General features: G+C 50.2%; 1 protein-coding gene across 2 annotated transcripts in view; it reads left to right on the top strand.

Annotated features, from left to right (window-relative positions):
• RGS10 (regulator of G protein signaling 10) overlaps nt 1–16732 on the top strand; it is a 36873-nt gene extending 20141 nt beyond the window's left edge. For both annotated transcript variants that reach the window (XM_057736245.1, XM_057736246.1), the window contains exons 4-5: nt 2640–2783; nt 16382–16732. In XM_057736245.1, coding sequence (XP_057592228.1) covers nt 2640–2783; nt 16382–16528 — 291 coding nt within the window. In that variant the 3' untranslated portion in view covers nt 16529–16732. The remainder of the gene's footprint in view (nt 1–2639; nt 2784–16381) is intronic.
• Nucleotides 16733–23601: the final 6869 nt, after the last annotated feature.

The following is a 23601-nucleotide window of genomic DNA, read 5'->3' on the forward strand; positions in this document are numbered from 1 at the left end:
GCTGGGCACGGTTGCTATCCACAGCTGGGCAGGTGTTCTGGTGGAGGCTGTAAAGGCCGACTGTCCTTCCAGGTCACACCAAGGGTCTAGACCAAGGCGGCCCCACCGGTGGGAGATGTTCTCACCCTGTCCCCACAGGAGCTAGGATAGGGTTCACTGAGCTCTGGAAAATATATGAAAATAACTTGAGAGACCTGGTTCTTCTTTTTTGTTACGTGCTCTCAGCGTGGACACCAGGCCTTCCCGTGATCGGCTTGCGGTTGGCAGTCTCAGGGTTTCCCTTCTCAGTCACGCTTCCTACCCAGCCAGATAAGCTCTGCCCATGAAGCCATCACTCTGAGTAATCAGTCAGAGACAAGGGGGGCCTGGGCCTTTGTACCCTGGGGACCCCGCACTCATCCCAGACAGAGGCTGTGTGTTGGGGACTTGTGGGGAGGGGGTTTGAGAGGCCTGAGGCCAGTACACCTACAGGGCCCCCTCCCCCCCAGCCTGCTTCCTGTCCTCCCTCCCGCCCTCTCCCGCAAGCCTCAAGCGACTCATTGTACTTCTTTTCAGAACCACCCAAGACAGTCTAGATCCATCTGGAAAATGTGTGTGTGTGTGTGTGTGTGTGCGTGTGTGAATGTTCAAGGGGGAGGCGAGGCCTAAAGTGGTTTCTGCTTCTAGGCCCCCACATGGAGTCTGCTAATCTGACTGGCTGAAAGTCTACTTTTATGAAGTATCGTTAAAACAGGAAGTGGTTTTCCAAAGATGTTCCTTTATGACAGGATGGGGGTGGTAGGAGGGAGGCGCGTGGCTTCCTGGAGGGAGTGGATCTTTGAGAGGTGGGCGGCCCCAAAGTACTACCCCACCTGGGTCTCCAGGCCTGTCCCCTGGAATAGCCATGTTATCTTTAGGCCCCCACCTGGGCAGTCTTCCTGCAGGTCTTGCCAAGGCTTTCTTTCTGGGGGACGGGAGCGGATCAGGCCCCCATTTCACGGGGTCTTTTGTCAACGAGTCCCTGGCGCAGAAATAAGTTAAAGGACTGCTTTCCACCTTCTTTCAAGCACCTGGTATTGAAGCCTTCCAGTGGTTTCCATGAGGCCAAAGGGTTTCAGAGCCTGAGGTTTCCTAAGCCAAGCTCTGTAGCATGTGTGGGGCCCCAGGTGGGCTCTCTGGAGAGATGGCAGTTTTCTAGGTAGACCTCGAGAAGCCCGCTCACTTCCCCCGACAAATCATAGCTCCATGGCTGCATTTCAGAGGCGTTTGTTGTCTGGCTTCCTCTGTAGGGAGAGTTAATACGGAGTCTCTGATGTTTGGAGAAACAGCCCCCATACGTGGCGCCTGTGAGGTGCAAGCACAGGAAGTCAGAGAGCACAGAACCCTCAGGGGATGCCCTGCAGGACCCCAGCACGGAGGCCTGCTGTTTTTAAGACAGAGCACTCACCGGGGGGTTTTGGAGCAACCTAAGTGCAGAGGCGCACAGCCTTTGCAGCCCTGCTGACAAGCCTTCCCAACGCTGTGCCTCCTTAGGGCTGATGCCTTCCCGCCCGACCGCTCCTGGGACTCAGGGCAGGCAGCGAGTGTTCTGTCTCTTGCTAGTTCTCACATCTCCTTCCCTGAAAACAACCCCCCAGCCCTGGAAGGCTGACAGTGCCTCATCTGGAGGATAATGTATCTCTTAGGCATGGAACTGAGCAGAAATATCAGGCTTTGGAGTCATACGGTCCTGTGTCTCCCTGCAGCCTCCCTGGATAAGCTACGTCACTTCTCCTGGCCTCTGTGTCCTCATCAGGGATGTGGCACTAGGAGGAAAATAGCACTTTGCTGGGGATCCAAGGGATTAAGGAAATGGCAGCATAGCTGCAAAATACGTAGCATGTGTCTGGCACATAGTAGGGGCTTGATCACTGGCTGGGATATGTGTTCATGGTTTAACTTGTTTTTTTTTGTATTGTGGTGAAATAGACATATTTTACCACGGTAACCATTTTTCAGGGCTCTCATGTTTACCGTTTTAACCATCTTAAAGCGTACAGTTCAGTGGCATTACGTACATTCACAGTGTGATACCACTATCTAGTTCCAGAACTTTTTCATCACTCCAGACAAGCCCTTTACTCATTAAGCAGCCACTCCCCATTTCCCCCTCCCCCAGCCAACCACTCATCTCTCTGTCTCTATGGAGTTGCCTATTCTGAATATTTCATATGAACAGAATCATGTAACATGTGGCCTTTCGTGTCTGGCTTCCTTCACTGAGCATAACGCTTTCAGGGTTCATCCATGCTGTAGACTGTGTTCGTACTTCATTCCTTTTTATGGCTGAATAATGTTCCCTCAAGGTCTTAATTTGGAGAATTCATGGGATGGTGGTGAATGCTACTGAATGTCCCTCACTCTGGGCTGGGATTCTTTCCATCATCATTTCGAAATGTTTAGTGTAGCAGTTTTGAGACAGGATATGTGACTTCAGAGGCATGGGAGGGGAGGGGAAGGGGCCAGGCTGACCATGCCCCCTGCCCCACCCCCACCCTCTAGCTTCGCTCTGGAGTCTCAGGCAGATCTCCCAGGGCTCTTACAGCAGTGGCTCCTTCTTGGCTCAGGCCGGGAAGGGCTGTACTCGCAGATAACAGACAGGCTCTCTGTGTCTCCCCCAGATGCAGGAAAAGGCAAAGGAGATCTACATGACCTTTCTGTCCAGCAAGGCCTCATCACAAGTCAATGTCGAGGGCCAGTCCCGGCTCAATGAGAAGATACTGGAGGAACCACACCCACTGATGTTCCAGAAACTCCAGGACCAGGTAACCTGACTTCCCTTCCTGCACCCTGATTTGAAAACTGACGTCTTTTCCCCCAGTCTGAAAGAACGCAATTAAACTAAATGTTCAACACCCTAGAAGTCATCCCATCCAACTGGGCAGGCTGAGGCGTGTGGAGGGGCCATGGCTGATGAAAGAGATAGGCTGACCTGCCAGGCCCAGGATTTGACCCCTCAGAGCCACCCTCAGGCCTCTTTACTCTTGGTCTACACACAGTTTAACCAAGCAGGGTTATCTGTCTTCTTAACCAGATTAGAAGGGAGGCTGGAGCTATTTGGGGAACCCACATTGAGGAAGCAACGTGTGATAACTGCTGAAGGTAGGAGCAGTCAGAAAAATCTAGGAAAGCGAGCACACGGACTCGAAGTGTCATGGAACCTGGGGCTTTTGTGCAAATATCTGAACATCTCCACCTACTTCAGTTGGCCCAGTAGTCTACTTGGCCAACATAGTCCACTTAAAGCAGGAAAAGTTAGGTTTAAAAAATGAACCTATAAGGGGTACTCTTTAGTGTTCTGGCAAATTTTCATATGAGTGCCAGCAGTAAAACAGGCAAAAGAGATGAAACTGCACTGCAGAGATTTCTTTTAGCCATGAATTTGCAGGTGTGACTATTCATAGCGGGCTCTGTTCTTATGAAATGTTATATGCACATTTGCATACCATGGAACACTGACAAATTTCAGACTCCTGCTGGCCCTGTTCTTATTGGGGAAGCAAAGGCCTTACTTGGCACACAGGGGGAGACTAGCTCTTAGCTTAATTCAGCACTCCTCCAACATGAGCAAGCCCAGAGCCACCTGGCGGGCTCGTTAACACAGAAGCTGGGCCCCACCCCCACAGTTAACCTGTAGACTTGATGGTTTCCAGGTGGGTTGAGACTTTGCCTAACAAGTCCCCAGGTGATACTGATGCTGTAGGTCCTGGGACTACATTTTGAAAACCACTGGTCCATGGCATCAGTTGGCCTTTTTTTGATCACCTGGAGTGTGCACAGAGCCCAGAGCGTGTCCCAGCCTGCAGAAGGCCCCATTTGCTGAGCATCAGATAGAAGACAAATAGGTAGAAAATACAAATATTAGCTTGAGAATGTTTTCCAATTGATACGGTGGCAAGTGCAAATTCCACATGAATTCTAAATCAAATTTGGGTATTGAAGGGACTCCAGCTAGCATGGGAGACTTGCTGAGAGCTTCCTGGAGGTGGTGATGTTGAGCCAATGGGAGGGATGCCATGGACATGGATTTGTGGAGGGGACACAATGAATGGTAAAGGCAAGTCTTGTGACTGTATCTACAGGAGGGTATGCACCCCATCTGGACCTCAGAATCTTTTACAAGCTTCCTAGGGTACTCTGGGTTGAGAACCTGCCCTGAAGCCCCTGTGTTCTAGGTATTCTCATAAGAACAGTATCTACACTTCAGGGGTGCTTCTGTGCCCCCTTGGCATGTATTATCTCATTTAGTCTCCAGTGAGTGGTAGTATTCCCATTTTGATGGTGAGAAAAGCAAGGTTCAGGGGGACTAAGTGGTTTATTAGCACAAAGTCCCACAGGTATGGGATGTGCTGGAGGCCAATGCACCTGCTTTCAAAAACTGTACTCCACACACACAGCCTGCACAGCTGTCCTGGGCTCGTGGGCAGCTCCTCACTGCTCCTCAAAGCCCCATGAGACCAGCTGGAGCAGAGGGATGCCACGTGAATACAGTCCCTTTCCGGGACCGCAGAAGCCAAGGTAGCAGAGAGGAATGAGGTGGGCCGCTATCACTCCTCACGGTGGGATCTCCATCTCCCGGGGATCCAGCTCTCCTGCTGTTAGGGCCGTGACACATCTCAAAATGGACCTGGGCCTCTGTGACCAGGGCACCTCCATTGGATTCAGACCGTGGGAGGTTTAGCTGCTGCAGAAAGGAGGAAATACAAGGGACCGAGGACAATTTTTTTGTGATGAAATATTTTAAAAATAACTTTTATTAAAACAAAACACTTTTATCTATCTAATCGAAAAATCATACACGCTCAACGAAAGAAACTTGGGAAACCAAAATATAAAGCTGAAAAAAATTCATAATTTTATACCTGGAGATAACCACTAAATAACATTTGATCTCTAGACTTTCCATCATTCTTTTTCCTATAAATATGCATATGTACACACCCATCTAACAGATGTGGCAAGTGAAGTTCAAACTACTTACTGTGAAGAAAGTACTTTTATACCCTGTTGTTAAAAGTCATTTATTTGAGGGGGAGACAGAGATCCTAACTGTCTTCCTCGGTCATAATTGCGTGAAGACAAGGTATTTGGAATCTGAGCTGATTCCACAGTGAATCCCTGTGAAGGCCTCTGGGTTCTGTTTCACTTCAGAAACCTCTGCCTCTCAGGGCCCTTGCTGGTAACTGTTAAAATGGATGCTCAGCACGGTCTATGGTTCTCTGCTCCCCAAAGGCCCCCACGAGAGCTGTGTTTTCCTAAGTGAAGGAGCGTGAACCCGAGGGGAGCATGTTTGGAACCACAAGATTTCACGTGACTTAAAAGCCCTCCTGGGCTTCCTAGGTGGCTCAGTGGTTAAGAATCCGCCTGCCATTGCAGGGGACACAGGTTTGATCCCTGGTCCAGGAAGATCCCACATGCCATGGAGCAACTAAGCCCGTGTGCAAAAAACAAAAACAAAAACAAAAAAACCCTCCTCAGTGGGGTTGGCTTTGTTGAGCACCACGTGGCTTTATCACTGAGCTGTCTGAGCAGGCTGCTTTCAGCACCGGGCTCACCAGGGACCTGAGCCCCTCCCCAGGGTGGGCAGTGCTCCGAGTCCTGGAGGCTGCTGATAGGGCAGCGTGGACTTTGGGGCACAGCTGGAACCTAAGAGCATGGGATGATCTTCCCTGAGCATCAAAGGAGATGACCTGACATCCGTGAATCTCATTTAAAGGAGAGCTTCTCAGGTCTTCATTCAGGTCCTGTTGATTCTTGCTTTACACACAATTTTAGCAGGTTCTGGCTTTTCAGTCCACAGTCTATCTGAAGCGCTGGTAGAAGCTGTGGAGGGAGGGGCAGCATGAAGTGATGGCTAACAGCCAGCGAGGAGGCAGAAAAACTGATACTAAACATGAAACCACAGCACAGTGTTTGGGAACCACCGAGTGTGGGGGACCACAGCCCCACACACCACAATGGGGCATCCCTGTGCTGCAGGATGGAGAGGCAATTAGTGATCCTGATGACCCCAAAGTATCAAGCAAAACTTAAGTTGTGGTCTGCGTATTCACTGAAGAATGTGTTGGACATTTTAATAAGAATTTCATCACAATTGATCTTTTTTTTAAAGTGTATATTCATGTCTTTTATTATTTATTTATTATTTATTTATTAACTTTTTAGCTACATTGGGTCTTCACTGCTGCATGTGGGCTTTCTCTAGTTGCGGCGAGTGGGGGCTGCTCTTCATTGTGGTGCACAGGCTTCTCAGTGTGGTGGCTTCTCTTTTTGCAGAGCATAGGTTCTAGGCATGCGGGCTTCAGTAGTTGTGGTGTGTAGGCTCAGTAGTTGTGGCTCACAGGCTTAGTTGCTCTGAGGCATGTGGAATCTTCCTAGACCAGGGATCGAACCTGTGTCCCCTGCATTAGCAGGCAGATTCTTAACCCCTGTGCCACCAGGGAAGTCCCTGCTCCTTTTTTTTTTTTTTTTTTTTTTAATTAATTTATTTGCCTGTACCAGGTCTCAGTTGTGGCATGTGTAGTCTTTGTTGCAGCATGTGGGATCTAGTTCCCTGACCAGGCATCAAAACTGGGGGCCCCTTGCATTGGGAGCGAAGAGTCTTAACTGCTGGACCACCAGCGAAGTCCCCATAAATGGTATCTTAAGAGAAGGTTGCGGTTTTAAGCCAAACGGTTACCTGGAAAGTTCATAATCAGAGAGATTGTTCTCTGATTTAATTCTTCTCCGCTGATGTGTGTGGCCTAGTTGTGTGCCCAGCATGTGCTGGTAAGGCCAGGAGAGGCAGCAGTAGTACTGGGGACATCTCTTTGGAACTTTAGCCCACAGTTGAAGGCTGCTGTTGGACAAATTTAAGTTGTGGGAAGCAGGAAGGAGGAGGTGATCTTACAAACAGCTGATTTCTTCAGTGAATTGCACTTCACTGCAGTGGCTTTTTCTCTTAAAAATTCCCCCAGGAGGTCTAGTTCAGTTTTGGTTGATTTGCTAGTGTGTGAACTTGATTTTCTTTCATTCCTTTATGCTATAAATAGTGATGGAGGGCCTGCTATGGACCAGGGACTATGCTAAGAACCGTATGTGCAGTGAGGAAATCAGCACCTGTCCAACCAAGAGGACAGACAGAGATAAATGCGGAAGGAAATACAACAGGTGATGAGCTGAGAGTGACTGGGAGGGGCTGTTTTGGGTCTAGTGGTCAGGGAGGGCTCCTTGAAGAGATGCCTGAGATCTGAGTGGCAAGGGGGAGCTGGCTGAGAAGACTTGGGGGCAGGACCTTCCAGGGAGAGCCAATGGCAGTTGCAAAGGCCCTGGGGCAGGAATCCACTAGGTGTCTTGGGGGAGGTCACTGTGGCTGGAGTGGAGGGAGGGAGGGAGAGGAAGACGCTAAGTTGGGAGGGACTGGCTGGGGTTAGGCCCTGAGGCCATGGTAGCCAGTTTCATTTCAACGGAGACTATTTTTAGAATGTGCCAGCTGGGCTCATAAGGTTTGGTCCTCTTGAAAGCCGGGCACCTTGGCTCTGATCCCCAGCTCTGGCCGTGCCCGTCCCTCATCAGCCGGGCAAGAGAATGTGGATGACTCGGTGCAGAGCCATCTCTGTTACTAGAAAGTCAGCTGCGCACCCAGCCTCCTGACCATGGTTCATCATTTGTACCCAGTGGCCTGTCCCCTGCCTCCCCTCTTACCCCTCCCTGCCCAGCACTTCCTGGATGCTAAGCTCAGATTCACTGTGTGTCAGATTAGGCAGGAGGGGGAAGTGGGAGCTCATGTTCCAGGACTGCCTCCATCTGACCCCAGGTGGGTCTTGTTTCCTGTTGTGGCTTCTGTGGCCTTATCAGTAACATGGGGCTTTTGGCAAACAACGGCTGCCTCTCCAAGCTACGTGGCAAAGCGGTCCACACGCCTCCAATGCCCCAGTGTTAAAAAGTTGATCCCTGATGGACACAACCTTGTTTCCTTAGACCTGACTTTTTTCTTTGACTTAAGAATTTAGCAGCTGTGAAACTTTGGCAAAGATACCATCCCTCTCTGAGCCTCAGTTTCCTCATGTGTGAAATGCAGGTTATGATAAGGCCCTTGTGAGGATGAAAGGCACTCATGTCTGTGAATTGCTGACTTAGTGCAGTGCCTGGCGTGCAGTTAGCCTTCCATAGGTGTTAACTGTGCGTATCCTTTAAATTGCCTTCATGCGGTAGTTCTTAACTGGGGGCGGTTTTGCCCCTCAGGGGACATTGGGCCATGTCTGGAGACATTTTTGGTTGTCACGATCGGAGTGGGAGTGCTCCTGGCACCTAATGGGTGGAGGCCAGGATGCTGCTAAAACACTCTGCCTTCACTGAGCCCCAGGTCCCCACCTTTTAAAATAGCACTAAATAATGTGTATGTCAGTTTTCTACACTTTAGTGAATTCTGGGAAAACATTAAGGCCGAACCTCTTCACAGTTTACACAGTTTAGTTTTGTGTGCGTATCTCATCTGACTCTCAAGTAGTCTTGGGGCAGGAGGGACTTGGCACCTCAGTTTACGGGAGAACGTTCCTTCAAGGGGAAGGTGACCTGACTGGCCCAAGGTGCCAGAGCTGGAAGAGGGGAAACGGAGCATGGAGCCAGCGCTTCTGGTTCAGCTGGACTCCTCCGGCCACACTGTCTCCCCATGAGGCCCGTGCTCCACGGGAAGCAGTGGCGTTTGTTCTTACCGTTCTCCTTCTGGTCCGTGCTGCCATCTTCCTTCCCTGGGCGCTGGTCCAGCAGCACGATCTTTGGCATTTAAAGGCCAACCAACGCTCTCACCGTCTTCTCCTTTCCCTCCTTCGCCTCCCTGGCTTGGTCATGCTCTCCTGTACCTTCAGCCCTGGCTGATTCTAGAACATTCCCAGCAGTCACTAAGGCACTGAGAGTCACCCACACCATGAAGGGATCAAATTAGTCACAGCAGCCTAACAGGCACAAGAAATGACAGCACCAGTCTGTGCTGGCCCTGTCAGCTGAGTGACCTGGGCGTGTGTGTCCTGCTCACCCACACGGCTGGGACGCCGGAGAGGAAGGCCAGCTCAGGAACCCCCTAAGCCAGCACCAGTCATGAGCACATCCTGTTACTGCTTCGCCCAGGATTCTGGACAAGTTAATTTTTCTTTTTTAAGATTTATTTTATTATTTATTTAATTTATTTATTTTATCTTTGACTGCGTTGGGTTTTTGTTGCTGCGCATGGGCTTTCTCTAGTTGTGGCAAGCAGGGGCTACTCATCGTTGCAGCACACGGGCTTCTCATTGAGGTGGCTTCTCCTCTTGCAGTGCACAGGCTCAGTAGTTGTGGCGCACAGGCTTAGTGGGATCTTCCCGGACCAGGGATCGAACCCACGTGCCCTGCATTGGCAGGCGGATTCTTAACCACTGTGCCACCAGGAAAGCCCTGGACAAGTTAATTTTTAAAACTGTTTTTCATTGTTAAATTACTACATGCATTGTTAAGATGAAGAGAAGAAAATTCACATAATCCAGGAGGAGATGAATAGAAAAGCTGAAGTCCTCCAGTTCCTGCCTCTTCCCTCTCACCTTCTGCCTTATGTTGTGTATCCTTCGAGACCCTTCCCTGAACGTTTGAAAATGGACAGTTTGAAGTCTGCTCAGTGACTTGAGGTTGCACCATATGAAAGATTTAAAACAGAATTCTGCCCCTACACGGTTCTGGGCACCAATTCACACACCTTTCTTGCTCTGAAGCCGCTGGTTTGAATTCCACAGCCTAGAATGATGGCTTCCCTGGAACAGTAAGGTGATTGGAGAATAGGGGAAGGTCAAGGTCATTGCTTTCTCGGACAATGAAAGAGAAGGCTGCAGGTTTGGGGGGGGCAGGGGTGCTCATTCTCCTTCCATAAATCTTAGGGACCCCAATGCCTACACTTACTGTGGATTTTGAGTGTTGCCAGGATGCCCTCACCCAGGCTTTGGTGTTGGTGCTAAGTCTGGTCTGGGAAGGGCAGAGTGGAGGCGCCCTTCCCCACTGAAAAGGAAGTCCTCAACCTCTGATGTTTAAAAAAAATTGAAAGCCTTCAGTGAGATGTCAGAGCTCCCAGCCACATCCTTGACAGAGAAAGGAACCATGCACCAGGCCCCTTTATAGCAGAGTCATTTCTTTAAATTTCCCCAGAACCCAAGCAGTGAGAAACGCTTCCTTTGTAGACTTCAGTAAGAAGGGGTGGACCAGCTGGTGAGGACCCAGAGATGGGGGAGGGGCTGCCACACCTACCAGGGTAGTTTAGGGGTCCACTTCCTCCCTCAGCCCCTCATTTCTCCAAGTCTGAGGTGGTGGCTGGAGCCGGGGTTACTGGGCACCTCAGTCTTGGTGCCAGCTGACTTTTGTTCCCAAAGATCAAGCCCAGTCCAGAAAATGGCATGTTTCAACTCACAGAGCCAGAACGAGCAGTTTGTGGGTTTTCATTCAAATGGAAGGAGCATTGGATCCTGGCGTTTGCCACAGCCCTTTGGCTTCTGAGAGTGGGGCAGGAAGGACAGAATTTGAAATACTTTATGTTTTTTTTTTAAGACTTTAACATGGTGTTTAGGGGAAGAAGGGGGGGCGGGGGATGGGAACCAGAATAGCATTTAACTCTTTCCCTGATGGCAAAAAGCAAAAATAAAACACCTTCACCCCATGCAGAAGGCATGTCATTCCAGCTTTGGATCTGAGTATTAAGGACTCCAGGAACAAGTGGACAAATCACCATCACTCCCCTCCCCCCGCCCACCACCGCCCCCCACCTCCCACCCCCCACGATGTGACAGCACCAGACCCATAGGCCTGTGAGGGGATTTCACCCCGGGCAGGGGTCTCTGTCTCTGTCTGTGTTCGGCCTGTTTCTGGAGTTCTGATCTCACTCTGGCACGTTGGCCACCTCTGGGAGGGGGTGGGGGGGTGAGCTGTCCAGGAAGCAGGAGCACTGTCCAGGTGACAGCCTTCTGTGTGGCCTTCCCCGGTGCTTTGGGACAAGGTCAGACCTGAGCTTTGTCTTCTCTCCCGCTCTCTGCCAGCTGCCCTCAGGCCTTCTCCGTCATTCCTGGGGGAGCGCACCCCATTCCCCCATCCCCAGAGCGGGGGGTGGTCTTCTTCGACTCAGGGGTGGGGACGTCCCCGTCTGTGCCCAGCCCCAGCAGCCTCTGCAGAGCCCAGCTGATCCTTGTGTGAGGGCTGGGGGAGCGTTCGTCACACTCTTCGCATCTGTTCACGTGGTGTGAAAGCATGTCTGTAGTCTAGGTGTGCAATTGCATTCTAGAACTGTAATTCATGGACAGTTGTGTGTTCTTTCAGTCATTTTCACATAAAAACTAAACCGTTCTTAAAGTAAATATGAAATCCCATTAATAAAATTTTCTGTTGTAGTAAAGGATGCGTGTTAGAGGGCTTTGCAGGATGCGTGATTAGTTTAGGTCTTTAATGTCCTTGGTTTTTTGGTTTTTGTTTTTTGGCCCTGCCACGAGGCATGCAGGATCTTACTTCCCCACCAGACCAGGGATGGAACCTGTGTCCCCTGCAGTGGAAGTGCGGCATCCTAACCACTGGACTGCCAGGGAATTCCCTCCTTGTCTTCTAAGATGGGTTAAAAGATTTATTAGGTTTGAAATGCACTTGAATGAGACAGGGATGAAACCTTCACGGAGGGGCCCTCAAGGCTGGTTAAGCTTCTCATTTTCTACACGGATGAGTATGCGTCCGTGAGGGAGACCTTTCCTGGAGCAGCAGATGTAGAACCGTCTCAAACTGGAGCACCATGTGGATATTTTCCTTTGCAGAAAGGTGAACCCTAATCAGTCGTGCTGTCTGGGTTCTGGGGAGGGTGGGGTGCCTTGTAACCACTTTAAGTTGGGGGACCTCATGGCAGGAAGGCTCCCTTCTCGGTTTTCACTGGGAGTCCCACCTCCGCTGACTCCCACCTCCAGTCCCAAGGCCACAACACTAAGCAATTCACAGTCCTGGTGTGCAGCTCCCAGATGTGGGGCTGCCGAAACCCGAAACCAGCTGGACCACAGCTGTGTTGGCAAAAAAAAAAAAAAAAAAAAAGGTAGGGAATGCAACTTAGCTGCCAATTTGTGTTTTCTGCTCTGCTGACTGCCTGTCTCCCTGAGGGGCTTGTCTGAGTTACAGCTCTGCTCAGCCCCACCCCAGCCCACCTGAGTCGCCGCCTTCTTCTTTCACTTCCCTGAAGACAGCTTGAGGTGACTGGTCAGGGGATGATCAGGGTCCAGCCCCAGTGAGGCCAGTTCTCTCCATCAGAGAGTCCTGGTTTAGTGGCACCTTCTGGAACCCCTAGGGCCATCTCATTTTCTGTGCTCAAGTAGGAGTGAGGTGAAATCAATAATGTGTGTTCACTTCCAAGGGCTGTCGTAATGGATTATTGCAAACTGAGTGGCTTAAAACAACAGACATTTTTTTCTCTCACAGCTCAGGAGGCCAGAAGTCTGAAACCCAGGTGTTGGCAGGGCTGTGCTCCCTCTGAAGGCTGGAGGGAAGAATCTTTCCCTGCCTCTTCCAGCTTCTGCTGGCAAGCCTTGGTGTTCCTTGGCTTACAGCTGCGCCTCTCAGATCTCTGCCTCTGTCTTCACATAGCCTTCTTCCCTCGGTGTGTCTCTCTGTGTGTTTTCTCCTTTTCTTACAAGGACACCACTCCATGGATTTAGGGTGGCCCTAAATGATGATGTCATCTTGAGAGCCTCAACAAACCCTATTCCTAAATAAAGTCCCATTCTCAGGTTCCAGGTGGATGTAAACTTGGGGGGCACATCGCTCAACCTGCTATACTGACCTTTGGGGATGTTTATTTCCACTTATACACACACGCGCACGTTAAAAAATGTATTTGGGGGTCATTGTTTTCAGTTTTAGTGCATTTTATAAATTTATTTATTTATTGGCTGTGGTGGGTCTTTGTTGCTGCATACAGGCTTTCTCTGCACGGGCTTAGTTGCTCCGCGGCATGTGGGATCTTCCGGGACCAGGGCTCGAACCCGTGTCCCCTGCATTGTCAGGCAGATTCTTAACCACTGCGCCATCAAGGAAGTCCCTTTAGTGCATTTAAAAAATTCAGCATTCGGCCACTTAACACTCGTGTACATTTTTTCATGTTAAACTCTTTTCACAGTTTCGTTTTTAATGACTGCCTCTTGCTCTGCCAGGTGAGTGGCAGGATAGCCTGGCGGTTAGGAGTGTGGACTCAGGAGCTGGACAGGGTTTGCATCCTGAGTCGTGTCTCCCCTCAAATTCATACGTCAGACTCCTAAGCCCCAGTACCTTAGAATGTGACTATGTTTGGAGATGGGGGTCTTCAAAGAAGTGATTAACGTTAAATGAGGTCCTTGTTGTGGGCCCTAATCCAGCTTGACCAGTGTCCTTATAAGGAGAGGCGATTAGGACATAGACACACACAGAGGAGAGACCAGATGAAGACCCTGGGAGGGATGGCCACCCACAAGCCAAAAAGAGAGGCCTCAGGAGATACCAACCCTACTGTCACCTTGATCTTGGACATCCAAGCTCCTGAACTCCGAGGAAGGAAGTTTCTGTTTTTCCAGCCACCCAGTCCTTGGTATTTGTCATGGCAGCCTAGCTGACAATATACCAGCCACTGGGGCAAAGCACTGAACCTCCTAGGCTGGGTTCCTTCCCCTGTATGATCGGGGTCCTCAAGGGTTTGGTGAGGATTAGAAAGGATGCTCTGTGCATTGCCTGGTGCGTGGCTTGAAGGCACTCTTCACGGGGTTGGTACCACCCTGCATCGTTTTGCCAGCCCTCTGTCATTGCTTGGTGGGTGGGCCCTATTCATTCACTGGGTGAACATTTGTTGGACCTCTGTTGTGGCCATTTGCCCCGTGATGAAGAAGGCTGTGGTCAGCGGCTGGGTACCTGGTCTGTGGCCACTTTCTTGGAAGAGATTTTTAGGACTTCTCTCTCCTCTAAGCCGTCTTCACTGAGCACCACCTACAAGGGGCTCTGAGATAGGAGCTGCCTATGGCCATGTGCTTCTAGGCCAGTGCCCAGGAGACCCTTTGCCGGTGGCAGTGAAAACCCTGTGCAGAGATACCAGGAAGCTCACAGCCCCCAAAAGCGAGGCTCTTGGAAGTGACAGCCCTTTTTTTCTTCAAATCTGTCCCAGTCTGATGGCTGCAGCTGCCACCCGGTGACTCGGCAGCACCAGCAGGTGCACCAGGAGGCAGGCGAGGGCTTGTGGAGAGGGAAGCCCCAGCCTGAAAGCCTTCACACCTGCTCCCGGCAGAGAGTGGCCATAACAATCTTGTTAAATAGCTCGCACCCCCTCCCCTCGAGCTTGCTGGCACCAGGAGTGCCAAGGGGGAGCCAAGCCTGTGGTGCCCTGGCATCTCCTGGGGGCTGAGCAAGTCCTGCCAGCCCCTGAGTCCTCAGCTGAAGCAGCCTCCCCTCCTCCCTCCCCCCCCCCCACCTCCGGCCCCCCGGTGCCTGCAGCCCCGGGTGCCTCCAGCCCCGGCCTTTTTTCTTCTCTTCTTTGAAGAGCCACGGCAGGCAAACAGGATGTTCCACTCCCACACGCGGAGACTCAGACGAGACACTTGGGTCGAACCGCATCCTGCTGGCAGAGCTGGGTCCCATCTGCTGTGGACCTGGTTGGGAGGGGGTGAGGGCCGGGGGCCAGGAGGGGCACTCATGAAGCTAGTTTCATTACTCACTCGTCAAGCCTCATGACAAACTGTGAACTCGGTGGGCATCTCAAAGTCCCCTTTGGGGGGCACTTGTGTCTGGAAGGGCTGAATAATGCTGGTGGTGAAGGACAGCGACACCTGCACGAAATGATAATGGCCCCCATCTCACCCCTGGCTATGAGTTTTGTATTTTCTGGGAGGTTTCTTTCTGTTTTTTTTTTTTAAGTGAATACTTTCTCCAAACCTTAGCAAATCAATCTAGGATTACAAGATTGCTACAAAATAGATGGCAGCTGCAGAGAGGCACAGTGTGGGTACTTATGGAGGTGTGGTCTCTCTGAGCAGTAAGAAAAGACTGGAAGGACACCCAAGGAAGGGCAGGCAGTAGTTTAAAAGAAAACCCAAAGTCCCAACTCTGCTGATAGCACAGTGATTTAGGTGGTCCTCCCGTGGTTGAAGCTGTCTTGGGAAAATGAAGGCGTCAAGGCCAAGGTCCAGTTCTCCCAGCCCCCAGGCAGATGTTCTGAGTCCTTGGACACCATCAGACATTTCATTTACAAAGTAGTTTGTGTGCCTCTTGGGAGGAGGCGGATTTAAAAGATGTTTTACCACCCACTTGATAACCCCACCTGGCAGTGAGTTACATTCTAGACACCCCTGGAACTTTCCACTTGTTGAGCCCATGGTAGTACAGTAAGTGAAGGCTCCGGGGTGCGTGGGGTGGATTTTCAGTCTGCAGAATGCCCTGAACGTTCACTCGAAAAGTCTGAGAGAGATGGAGAGAGCTCTCTCAACAGAGACTGTATCCCTCGACCACCAGAAAGTGCTTCCCTTGCGCTTCTCCTCTTCCCACCCCTTTGCAGGGCAAGGGAGGAGGGTGGCACAGGTTGGGGGAGGGGATGCTGGGATGAGGCACAGTGGCTGAGAAGAGGTGGGGGGACACACTCTGAGCACTTGGGGTGTGGCAGGTGGCGGCCCTCTAATATGTCAGGGTTTCTCCCATCACACCTGATAGGCATCCCTTAGAAAGATTTCTTTTCCAGAGACACACTCATGGGCCTGTGTGAGCGAGCAGGTGTTTGCATTCTGCAGCTGACTGCTATTTTCTTTAATTAGGGCCTGTTCCCAAAGCCTCGTCTCGCCTCGCCAAGACTGTCATTTCACTTCCCTGCCCTGCATTGAATAAGCCCCGTTTTGTTTCTAGGCATAATAATAGGTTTGTTTGAGATCTTGGATGCCAGACTTCCGGGGGTCTTAACAACATTGGCACCATCTGGTATGATAGCGACAGTGGCCTTTACACCATCGTCTCTACAGAAATGGTTTCTCTTCTGCTATCTTGAGTTCCTGGAGAAATACACCGCTGTGTTATCTACCTGAATAAAGCGGAGATTCTTAAAGGACTCTTGATACAAGGGTATGAATCAGCGCTGTGTGAACCTGTACTTCCGTGGAAAATAGCGATAGGTTTGTCTCGTGTGACTCTCTAAGCTCTAATATTCCACTGAGATAATTTCATAATGACATAATGACCCCAAAACATCTAGGAAATCCGGCCTGTCAAGCACACGACTTTAGCTTTCTTTGTGTGTTTGGCATGTATGTGCATTCCTCAGCAGTAGGTGTTTAATAAATATTTGGTTGGACGATTCATAGTCTGATTATCCTCACCCTTCAATTTTTTTTCCTTTTCCCCTTAGATCTTCAACCTCATGAAGTATGACAGCTACAGCCGCTTCTTAAAGTCTGACTTGTTCTTAAAACATAAGCGAACTGAGGAAGAGGATGAAGACCCACCTGACGCCCAGACCGCGGCTAAAAGAGCTTCGAGAATTTATAACACATGAGCCCTCAGGACGCTGGCAGGACTGGCAGCTTTCAGAAGTGAAGGAGCTCACTCTCAGGACCATGCAGGGTTTAGAAGCGCTTTGTTATCTGCAAGGACTGAAATGTACAAAACCCTTCCGTGGGATATGTGTATTTTATGACCTGCTTGACCAGTGAGTTTTGCATGATGGCTAATCTTACATAAAAAGACAAGTAGCTTTGAAGTTTTAGTTCTCACACACACACACAAAGGGGGAATCGTCTTTAAAACAATGGACATTTTGAGTATTTTACAGCTTGAGTAAACTTCATGTGAGGGCGCCGGCTGAAACGGACAGCCACCTCGTACCTTTGACGTCTTTGCCCTGCCTCTGTGGGTAGTGGTCACGCGTGTCCACAGATTCACTTGGTGAATCAGCTCAAGCATGAGTTGATCTGACAAACTCAGGCCACTGGGTTTGTCTGTCAGGCTCCTCTTGGGTTAAATACTTCGTGAGAGTAAGTTTGGTGCTGGGGAAAGAAAATTCATCACAGCCTCTAAAGATCTGGGGAGTTGTGTGTGAGTATCATCAGAGGGCTCTTATTTCTCGTGCGTGGGTTTGTCCTGGTTTTGCCCACAATCCGTGACATTTCATGCAACACAGATAAATAGTTCATTTTGACAGAAACAAGATCTCGACCAGGAAGAAAGACAAATGGGAGGTTGTTCAGGGTCCCCAGGGTGACGCAAGGTGGTGCGGAATGGGGTGGTGGCACCCGGCCCGTGCCGATGACGGAGGTGGGGGGATGCTCCCTCCTCTTGCAGCCCCCCTGGTGAAACCCTTTCTTCTCGGGTGCCTACCCCTTGCGAGGCTTGTTAACTCTGGGCTGGAGACTTCAACCAGAAGAAGGAAATGCTGTCTTTGAAAGTCCCCTCTTGGGTGAAGAGGCTGTGAGTGAAATCCTGCTGGGCCCAGGCTGTCCCAGCCAGCCCAGGTACCCCCCCCCCCCAGCACAGCCCAAGGTCAGGCACAGCTCCCTTCTGCTTATTGTTCCTTCCATCTGCTGGTGCCAGGCCTTCTCCAGCATGTTTGCCAAACCTTAAACTCCTGTTTGTACAAACAAAGCAACCAGACTCCTACTTGAGAGCCTTCCAAGTGAGATGTTCCCATTTGCAAAATTCCCTGCTGTTGAGCATGACGGTATGATTTATCAGTCACACCAGGACACTTGAGAGAGAAGGGGAGTGAGTTCAGTCATTACGCTAGGATAACAGGCATCAGCTGTTCCTGTTCTGGGTGAAACCAGTTCGCATAGTCACCCTACTGGTCACCCTCTCCTAAAGCGACCACTTGGGCAGTTCCCCAGATTCTCACTGCCCATTCACTGTGGTCGAACGCCCCCTGTCCTTCCATCTTGGGCCTGGGGAAGGGACGGTCTTGGGAACCATTCACTGCTGCCAACCGAACCACCCAACTGAGCATTTATCAGAAACAGCAAATGCTTGATTCCCCCAACAGGGGGTTTTCTGCCTCCCCCAGGTCACCCTGGACGGGCCTTCTCTCTGCCTGGGATGAAATAGTGATGCTGAGAAGGACACCCAAGGGTCCACTCATCTGGGACGTTCAGTCCATCTTCAAGCAGAGCAGATCGATGCGCTTGAAAGAGTAAGGAATAAAAACAACATGGGTTCTCTAGCTCAGCTTGCAGTTTACTAGCCAGAAAAGTTCAGGGAGGCACACCCCCACCCCCACTGCACTGTCGCAGACACAGGGTAATTGCAAGGTGCCCCGGAACGGAGCCGCTGCTTGGCGCACCTTTTGGAGATCCTGTGCCGGGCAGGTCCCAGAGACGGCAGGAGGGCTGGGAACCCTCTTTCTGGCTTTTGCCCTTTTACACCTGGGTTCGGAGACCCTTTGAGGTAGTGATCTCTTCACAAGCACACAAAGGAAACAGCCAGAGTTAGCTGGAAGACTGTCTGCCAAAAGAAAAGCCTCTCGCTTAGCAGCTGCCTGAAAAGCTGAATGCCAGTGGGAGGGTGAGCTGCGTGCGCTCACCCACGGCTCGCTCCTACCAGTCTGCACTCACACCACTTCCCACGGCTTGCTCCTGCCAGGCTGCCTACATCCCTGCCAATCGCAGAACTGAGGCAGGTACAGAATTCAGCTTCCTAAAGCCATTGCAAAAGTGAGACGGAAGTGCAGGGAATCTGAGTAGCCAGACAGAAGCGTCCATCCCGCCCTTCACTTTTATACTATCCGTCCATCCATCCATTTATTGGTTAATATTTAAATCGTGTCTGCAGTGTGCTAGGGATTGTGTTAGGTGCCAAGATTCAGTGCGGGGAGTATAGCAGCCATGACAATTCATGCTCCGGTGATGTTCACAGGTGTTCTAAAATGTAGCTTTTATTATTATTCAGCTATGGTGAGCCCAGCAGATCCGGAGAGGACTATCATTGATGGGATAGTTTGTTACAGTTTCTAAGAGAAGGGGGCAGGACACAGCATGCAGGGCTACGTGGGGAATCACCAGGGTTGGTCAGGAGGTGGAGAAAGTGAGGGGGAAACGTGGGCAAAAGCCTTTATTGTGGCTTCCTTGGAAAAGCCAGGGCAAAGAGTAGGTTTGGCTAGTTTGAATCATTTCTGTGGGCTCTGGGGCTTAGGGGCCGTCCCTAATTATCTGGTACCCGGGGCTGAGTCATTAGGGCAGGTGGCCTAGAGTGTGAGAGCCCCATGAAGAAGAGGCCTGGGGATGTGAGCTCTGCATCGCTCCGTTGTTTTCTATCTCTAGGAATCAGCTAGCACTGGGGGGGCATTTCCTTCAGTGCCAGCCAGGACCCAGAGGTCAAAGCATCAGAGTAAAACACGCTTAAGACAACAGTCTGCAGGGTCCCCAGATCTCAACCAACAGGCCATAGATGTGTTTGATGGGGCTGTGTGTTTTAAGGCTTTCATGCAATTGCCTTGGGCAGAGCACACATGTAATCTCCAATTGGCTACAGGCCACGTCATTCCTTATTGCCTTGTAACAGGGCCAGTCAGATTTTATGTTTTCTGCTAACTCTACAGTTTGTGCCCTGATGTTCATCTCCTGTATGCAGAGAGCACCACCTTGGTGACATTCTCCTCTGTGACTCTGCAGTCATTAATAGTACCTCCAGATCCACTCTGCTGACCCACCTGGCTTTCTCAGAGTCAGTTGTGGTCTACACTTCACCATCCTGCCTTCTCAATCACAGAACTCCCCTCCAAGGCACGGCGGGGGTCACCTCACACTTGAAGAACACCTTTCCAAATGCTTCTTTCCCATTGCGTCATACACAAAAGCTTAAAAAGTGGGAGATCAGTGATTTCTTCCATTTTGGAGATGGGAAAACCAAAACAAAGGACATGACTCACACGGGCACATACTTGTGAGTGGTAGAGTCTGAGACTGAAACTAAACTTTCCGTCTCCAGACCCCAGCTCCCTTTTTGGTTCATCCTCTGCCTGGACAGGATCCAAGGAGAGCCCAGGGCTGGGGTGAATACTGGCATTTTGGTAAAGATGCTCATTTATTCATACAACAGATACTTAATGAGCACCTACTACATTCCAGGCCAAATTCTAGCTATAGGAATGTAGGGGAATTAAAGAATGAGGCACCGGGAATTCCCTGGTGGTCCAGTGGTTAGGACTCTGTGCTTCCACTGCAGGGCGCATGGGTTCGATCCCTGGTCAGGGAACTAAGATCCCACAAGCCTTGAGGCACAGCCATAAAATAGACAAAAGGCATACTACACACAGTTTAAAATAAACAATGTGGCATCAACCCTGCCAGCAGCTGGTCGGGAGATGAGATGGGGTTTTTACCAAAAACTCTGCTACAAGAAAGCAAGTGAGCGTCCCCTGGGAAAGAGACTGATGGGACAGGACTGGCTGCCTGTGTTCATCTCTTAAGTTTACACACTCAGTTGTTTTGTCTTTTTCCCTAAATATCAGGGTGTTAATTAAGCTTCATGTTGACGCTGGCGGTGAAGTGATTTCATTCGAAAAACATGAGAATGAGTACTCTCTGTTCTCTTGGGGATACACTTTTAAAATTCCAGTCTCAGGTGAACTCCCGAGGATGAAGAATTAGTTAACGAAGCTTCCCATTACGATTCTGCTAATATGTATTTTCGCGTGTTAGAGTTGGGAGCTGATCAACTGGTACCCAACTCCCAGGTCCTCGCTCTGAACCTGTGAGCACACTTTGTTTATAAGCTTTGCAAATACGAGGCCAGCGCAGTCATGACTCACATTCTGTCATTATTTACTTTCATTTTGCCTGCGGATGTTCTAGAACTTGCATTTATTTAAGTGCTAAATGGTTTTGTTGTACCATTAGCTTCCAGGGTTTTAAAACTATTTCTTCTCAAGGTTAACTGCATACACTGCAGGGAGCCCTGTGAAAGGGCTGATTCTCGGGCAGGGAGGGGAGAAACCTCATACACAGATGGGGGCGGGGGTAGAATCTCTGTCAAAATGGTCCCCAGATGGCTCTCCTTGGATTCCCACAGGCACTGCAAGCTTTGCAAGTTCAAAGTTGCTCAAGCAGAAACCTGGGGCTCCCTCTCCTTGCAGCCTCTGAGTGAGGGTCTTGCAGGGTTTTCACAGTGCTGTATCCACCTGGAGAAAGGGGGGGCCTTTTCCCAGCTTCCACATAGCCACTGGGTTGGGGCACCTGGAAGTGACCCGAGGGTCTCCTCTTTCCTGCACTTCTATGTCTAATCCATCAGCACGTCCTCTAGATTCTGCTCCAAAATCTAGCTTGACTCTGTCCATCCTCCCTACCTCCACAGCCCCAGGCCCTGACCAGGCTGCCTCTCTCATCCCTTGCCCAATGGAGGCTCCTCGCTGGTCAGTCCTCCTCACTCCACACCCCCTCCCCATCTTCACCCAGCATCCACCTTTTAAAGGCACAACCCTGACCAGGTTGCTCACCTGGATACGCCCCTTCTGGGCATCTCTTTGTTCTCAAAATAAAAACAGATCATGACCACGGCCTGGTGACTGCAAAGCCAGGAGAGCTGAGCCCAGCCCCACCTCAACTCTGTCTCTCTACGGCTCGTTTCCGATATGAGCAGGGCACCGACGCTCCTTTCTGCAGCCTCTGCACAGGCTGCCTCCTCCTGACCTTGGCTCCTTCCTGTCTCAGGCCAAATGTCAGCTCCCCGGAGAGGTCTTTCCCAAGGACCCCACTAAGCACCCCCCGCCCTTATGCCCCCTTTCCCAGTGCCTTCAGAGCCCTGGCACATGGCTGTGTCTCTGTTACCCATTTATGACCTCTCTCCCCAAGGACAGGGACTGGATGTGTTTCACTGAGTTCCCAGAGGTGAGCCTACTGCCTGGCTCCAAGCATGGTAGGCCCTCTGTAAATGTTCCTTGAGTGAGCAAAGGAATGTCAAGTGGATCAAAATCTCAAACTTTGGTTGCTCTCATTCACTGCCTGGCACTCAGTGTTGCCCCTTCATAACGGTCAAGCCTTGTGATTGCAGAATTGGGAGGCCCACCCCTTCCTGAGCACCTCCCACGGGCCAGGCATTGAGCTAGGCATGCTACAGATGGTATCAAATTTGGGTGGTGGGCGTGGCTTCCACTGTATCAAAGGGGACAGATCTTCGGAGGCATTGAAACTGCACCAGGTCACCAGGGCTCATGGCTGGTGCTACCAGGATTGGAACCCAGATCTCTTAGATCCTTCCCCCACCGGCCCACCATCTTTCTCTATACCAGGTTGGGCCAGGTTTCAGCTCAGACAAATCTTTGGCCATTCCAGTTAAAAAATGGGACTCTCTTTCTGCTCTCTCAAGGACAAGGCCACCATCCAGCTAGTCTCGACCTGTTCTTCCTTTTCCTTCACAGGACATGCAGGGGGGGCCTCGCCCCAGCTGGGGAGGTAGAGTCAAATGCTCATTTAAGAAGTCTGGTTTGGTATTTCCAAACCTGTTTTGTTTTGTTTTGTTTTCCCTTCAATGATATGTCATGACCATCTTTCCGTACCAATAAACATAATTATGCACCATCAAAAAAAAAAAAGTCCAGTTTCAAGATTATCTAGGGAAGATAAATGTTTCCCTTGTGCTAATTCCAGCACAGTTTATATGCTATTTTGCAACGCGGGCAAACTGTTTCCTTCTTATTTAAGCATTTAAACTCTGTTTTTTAAACTGTTATGGCATATAGATCGCCTAAGAGTAACAGATGTCTGCTTGATAGAGATGTTCCCAGGAAAAGAATTTGCTGCTTCTTGGTCTCCAGAGGAAGGATGCCTTTGCAAGTATGTGGCTTTTGGTCCACATGTCGCCCCTCTTACCCTCGTAAGGAGAATGGGGGAAGAAATAATAGTGCCGCTGGCTGCCTTGTAAATATCTGTAGTTACAGATCCTGGTGATTACAGAGATGAGACCCTGGTCTCCCAGGAGGGCTGTTCCTTCCACTCCTAGAGGGAGTATTTCTCTGAATTTTCATAGGTGGTTAAGGTTATGGCCCATCTAGAGACATGAAAATGTGGGTCCACATTTACTAAATTTGCAGCTTTCCCCAGAATCTTAGCAGTGGAAGAATCTCTCTCAATTGTTTTCATTATTATTTTTTTGACTATTGACTAGGATGAGAATTTTAATTAAGACAATGTCATGGAGCCTGACTGCCTAAATTCTAACCCAGCTCCATCGTTTATTAGCTGTGTGATCTTAGGCAAGTCACATATCTTTCCAAGCCTAAATTTCCTCACCTGTTAGATGGGGATAACATTGACTCAATGAGATAATACGTATGTTCAACGAGATACAGTGAGATTCAATGAGATAATACACGTGATGTACATAGCACAGTCCCTGGTCCACAGGGGGGTCAATAAATGTTAATGATCCAGAGGCATGTTGTCTGTTCAAGGTCACACAGGGAAGGTGTAGCAGATTCCTAGTCTGGGCTAATTCCTGACTCCTTGTCTGGGGCTCTTCCTCCACGTCATTTGAGTGAACACAGGAAGAGCCCCAGGGCCAGGGAGCGGGTTCTGAGTATTGGTCAAACGATTGACGTAGAGAGTGAGTGGGTCTCAGAGCAGGAGAAGGTCAGCACCGGAGGAC

Source organism: Hippopotamus amphibius, chromosome 5, assembly GCF_030028045.1.
Source record: "Hippopotamus amphibius kiboko isolate mHipAmp2 chromosome 5, mHipAmp2.hap2, whole genome shotgun sequence".
NCBI classification, from domain to species: domain Eukaryota; kingdom Metazoa; phylum Chordata; class Mammalia; order Artiodactyla; family Hippopotamidae; genus Hippopotamus; species Hippopotamus amphibius.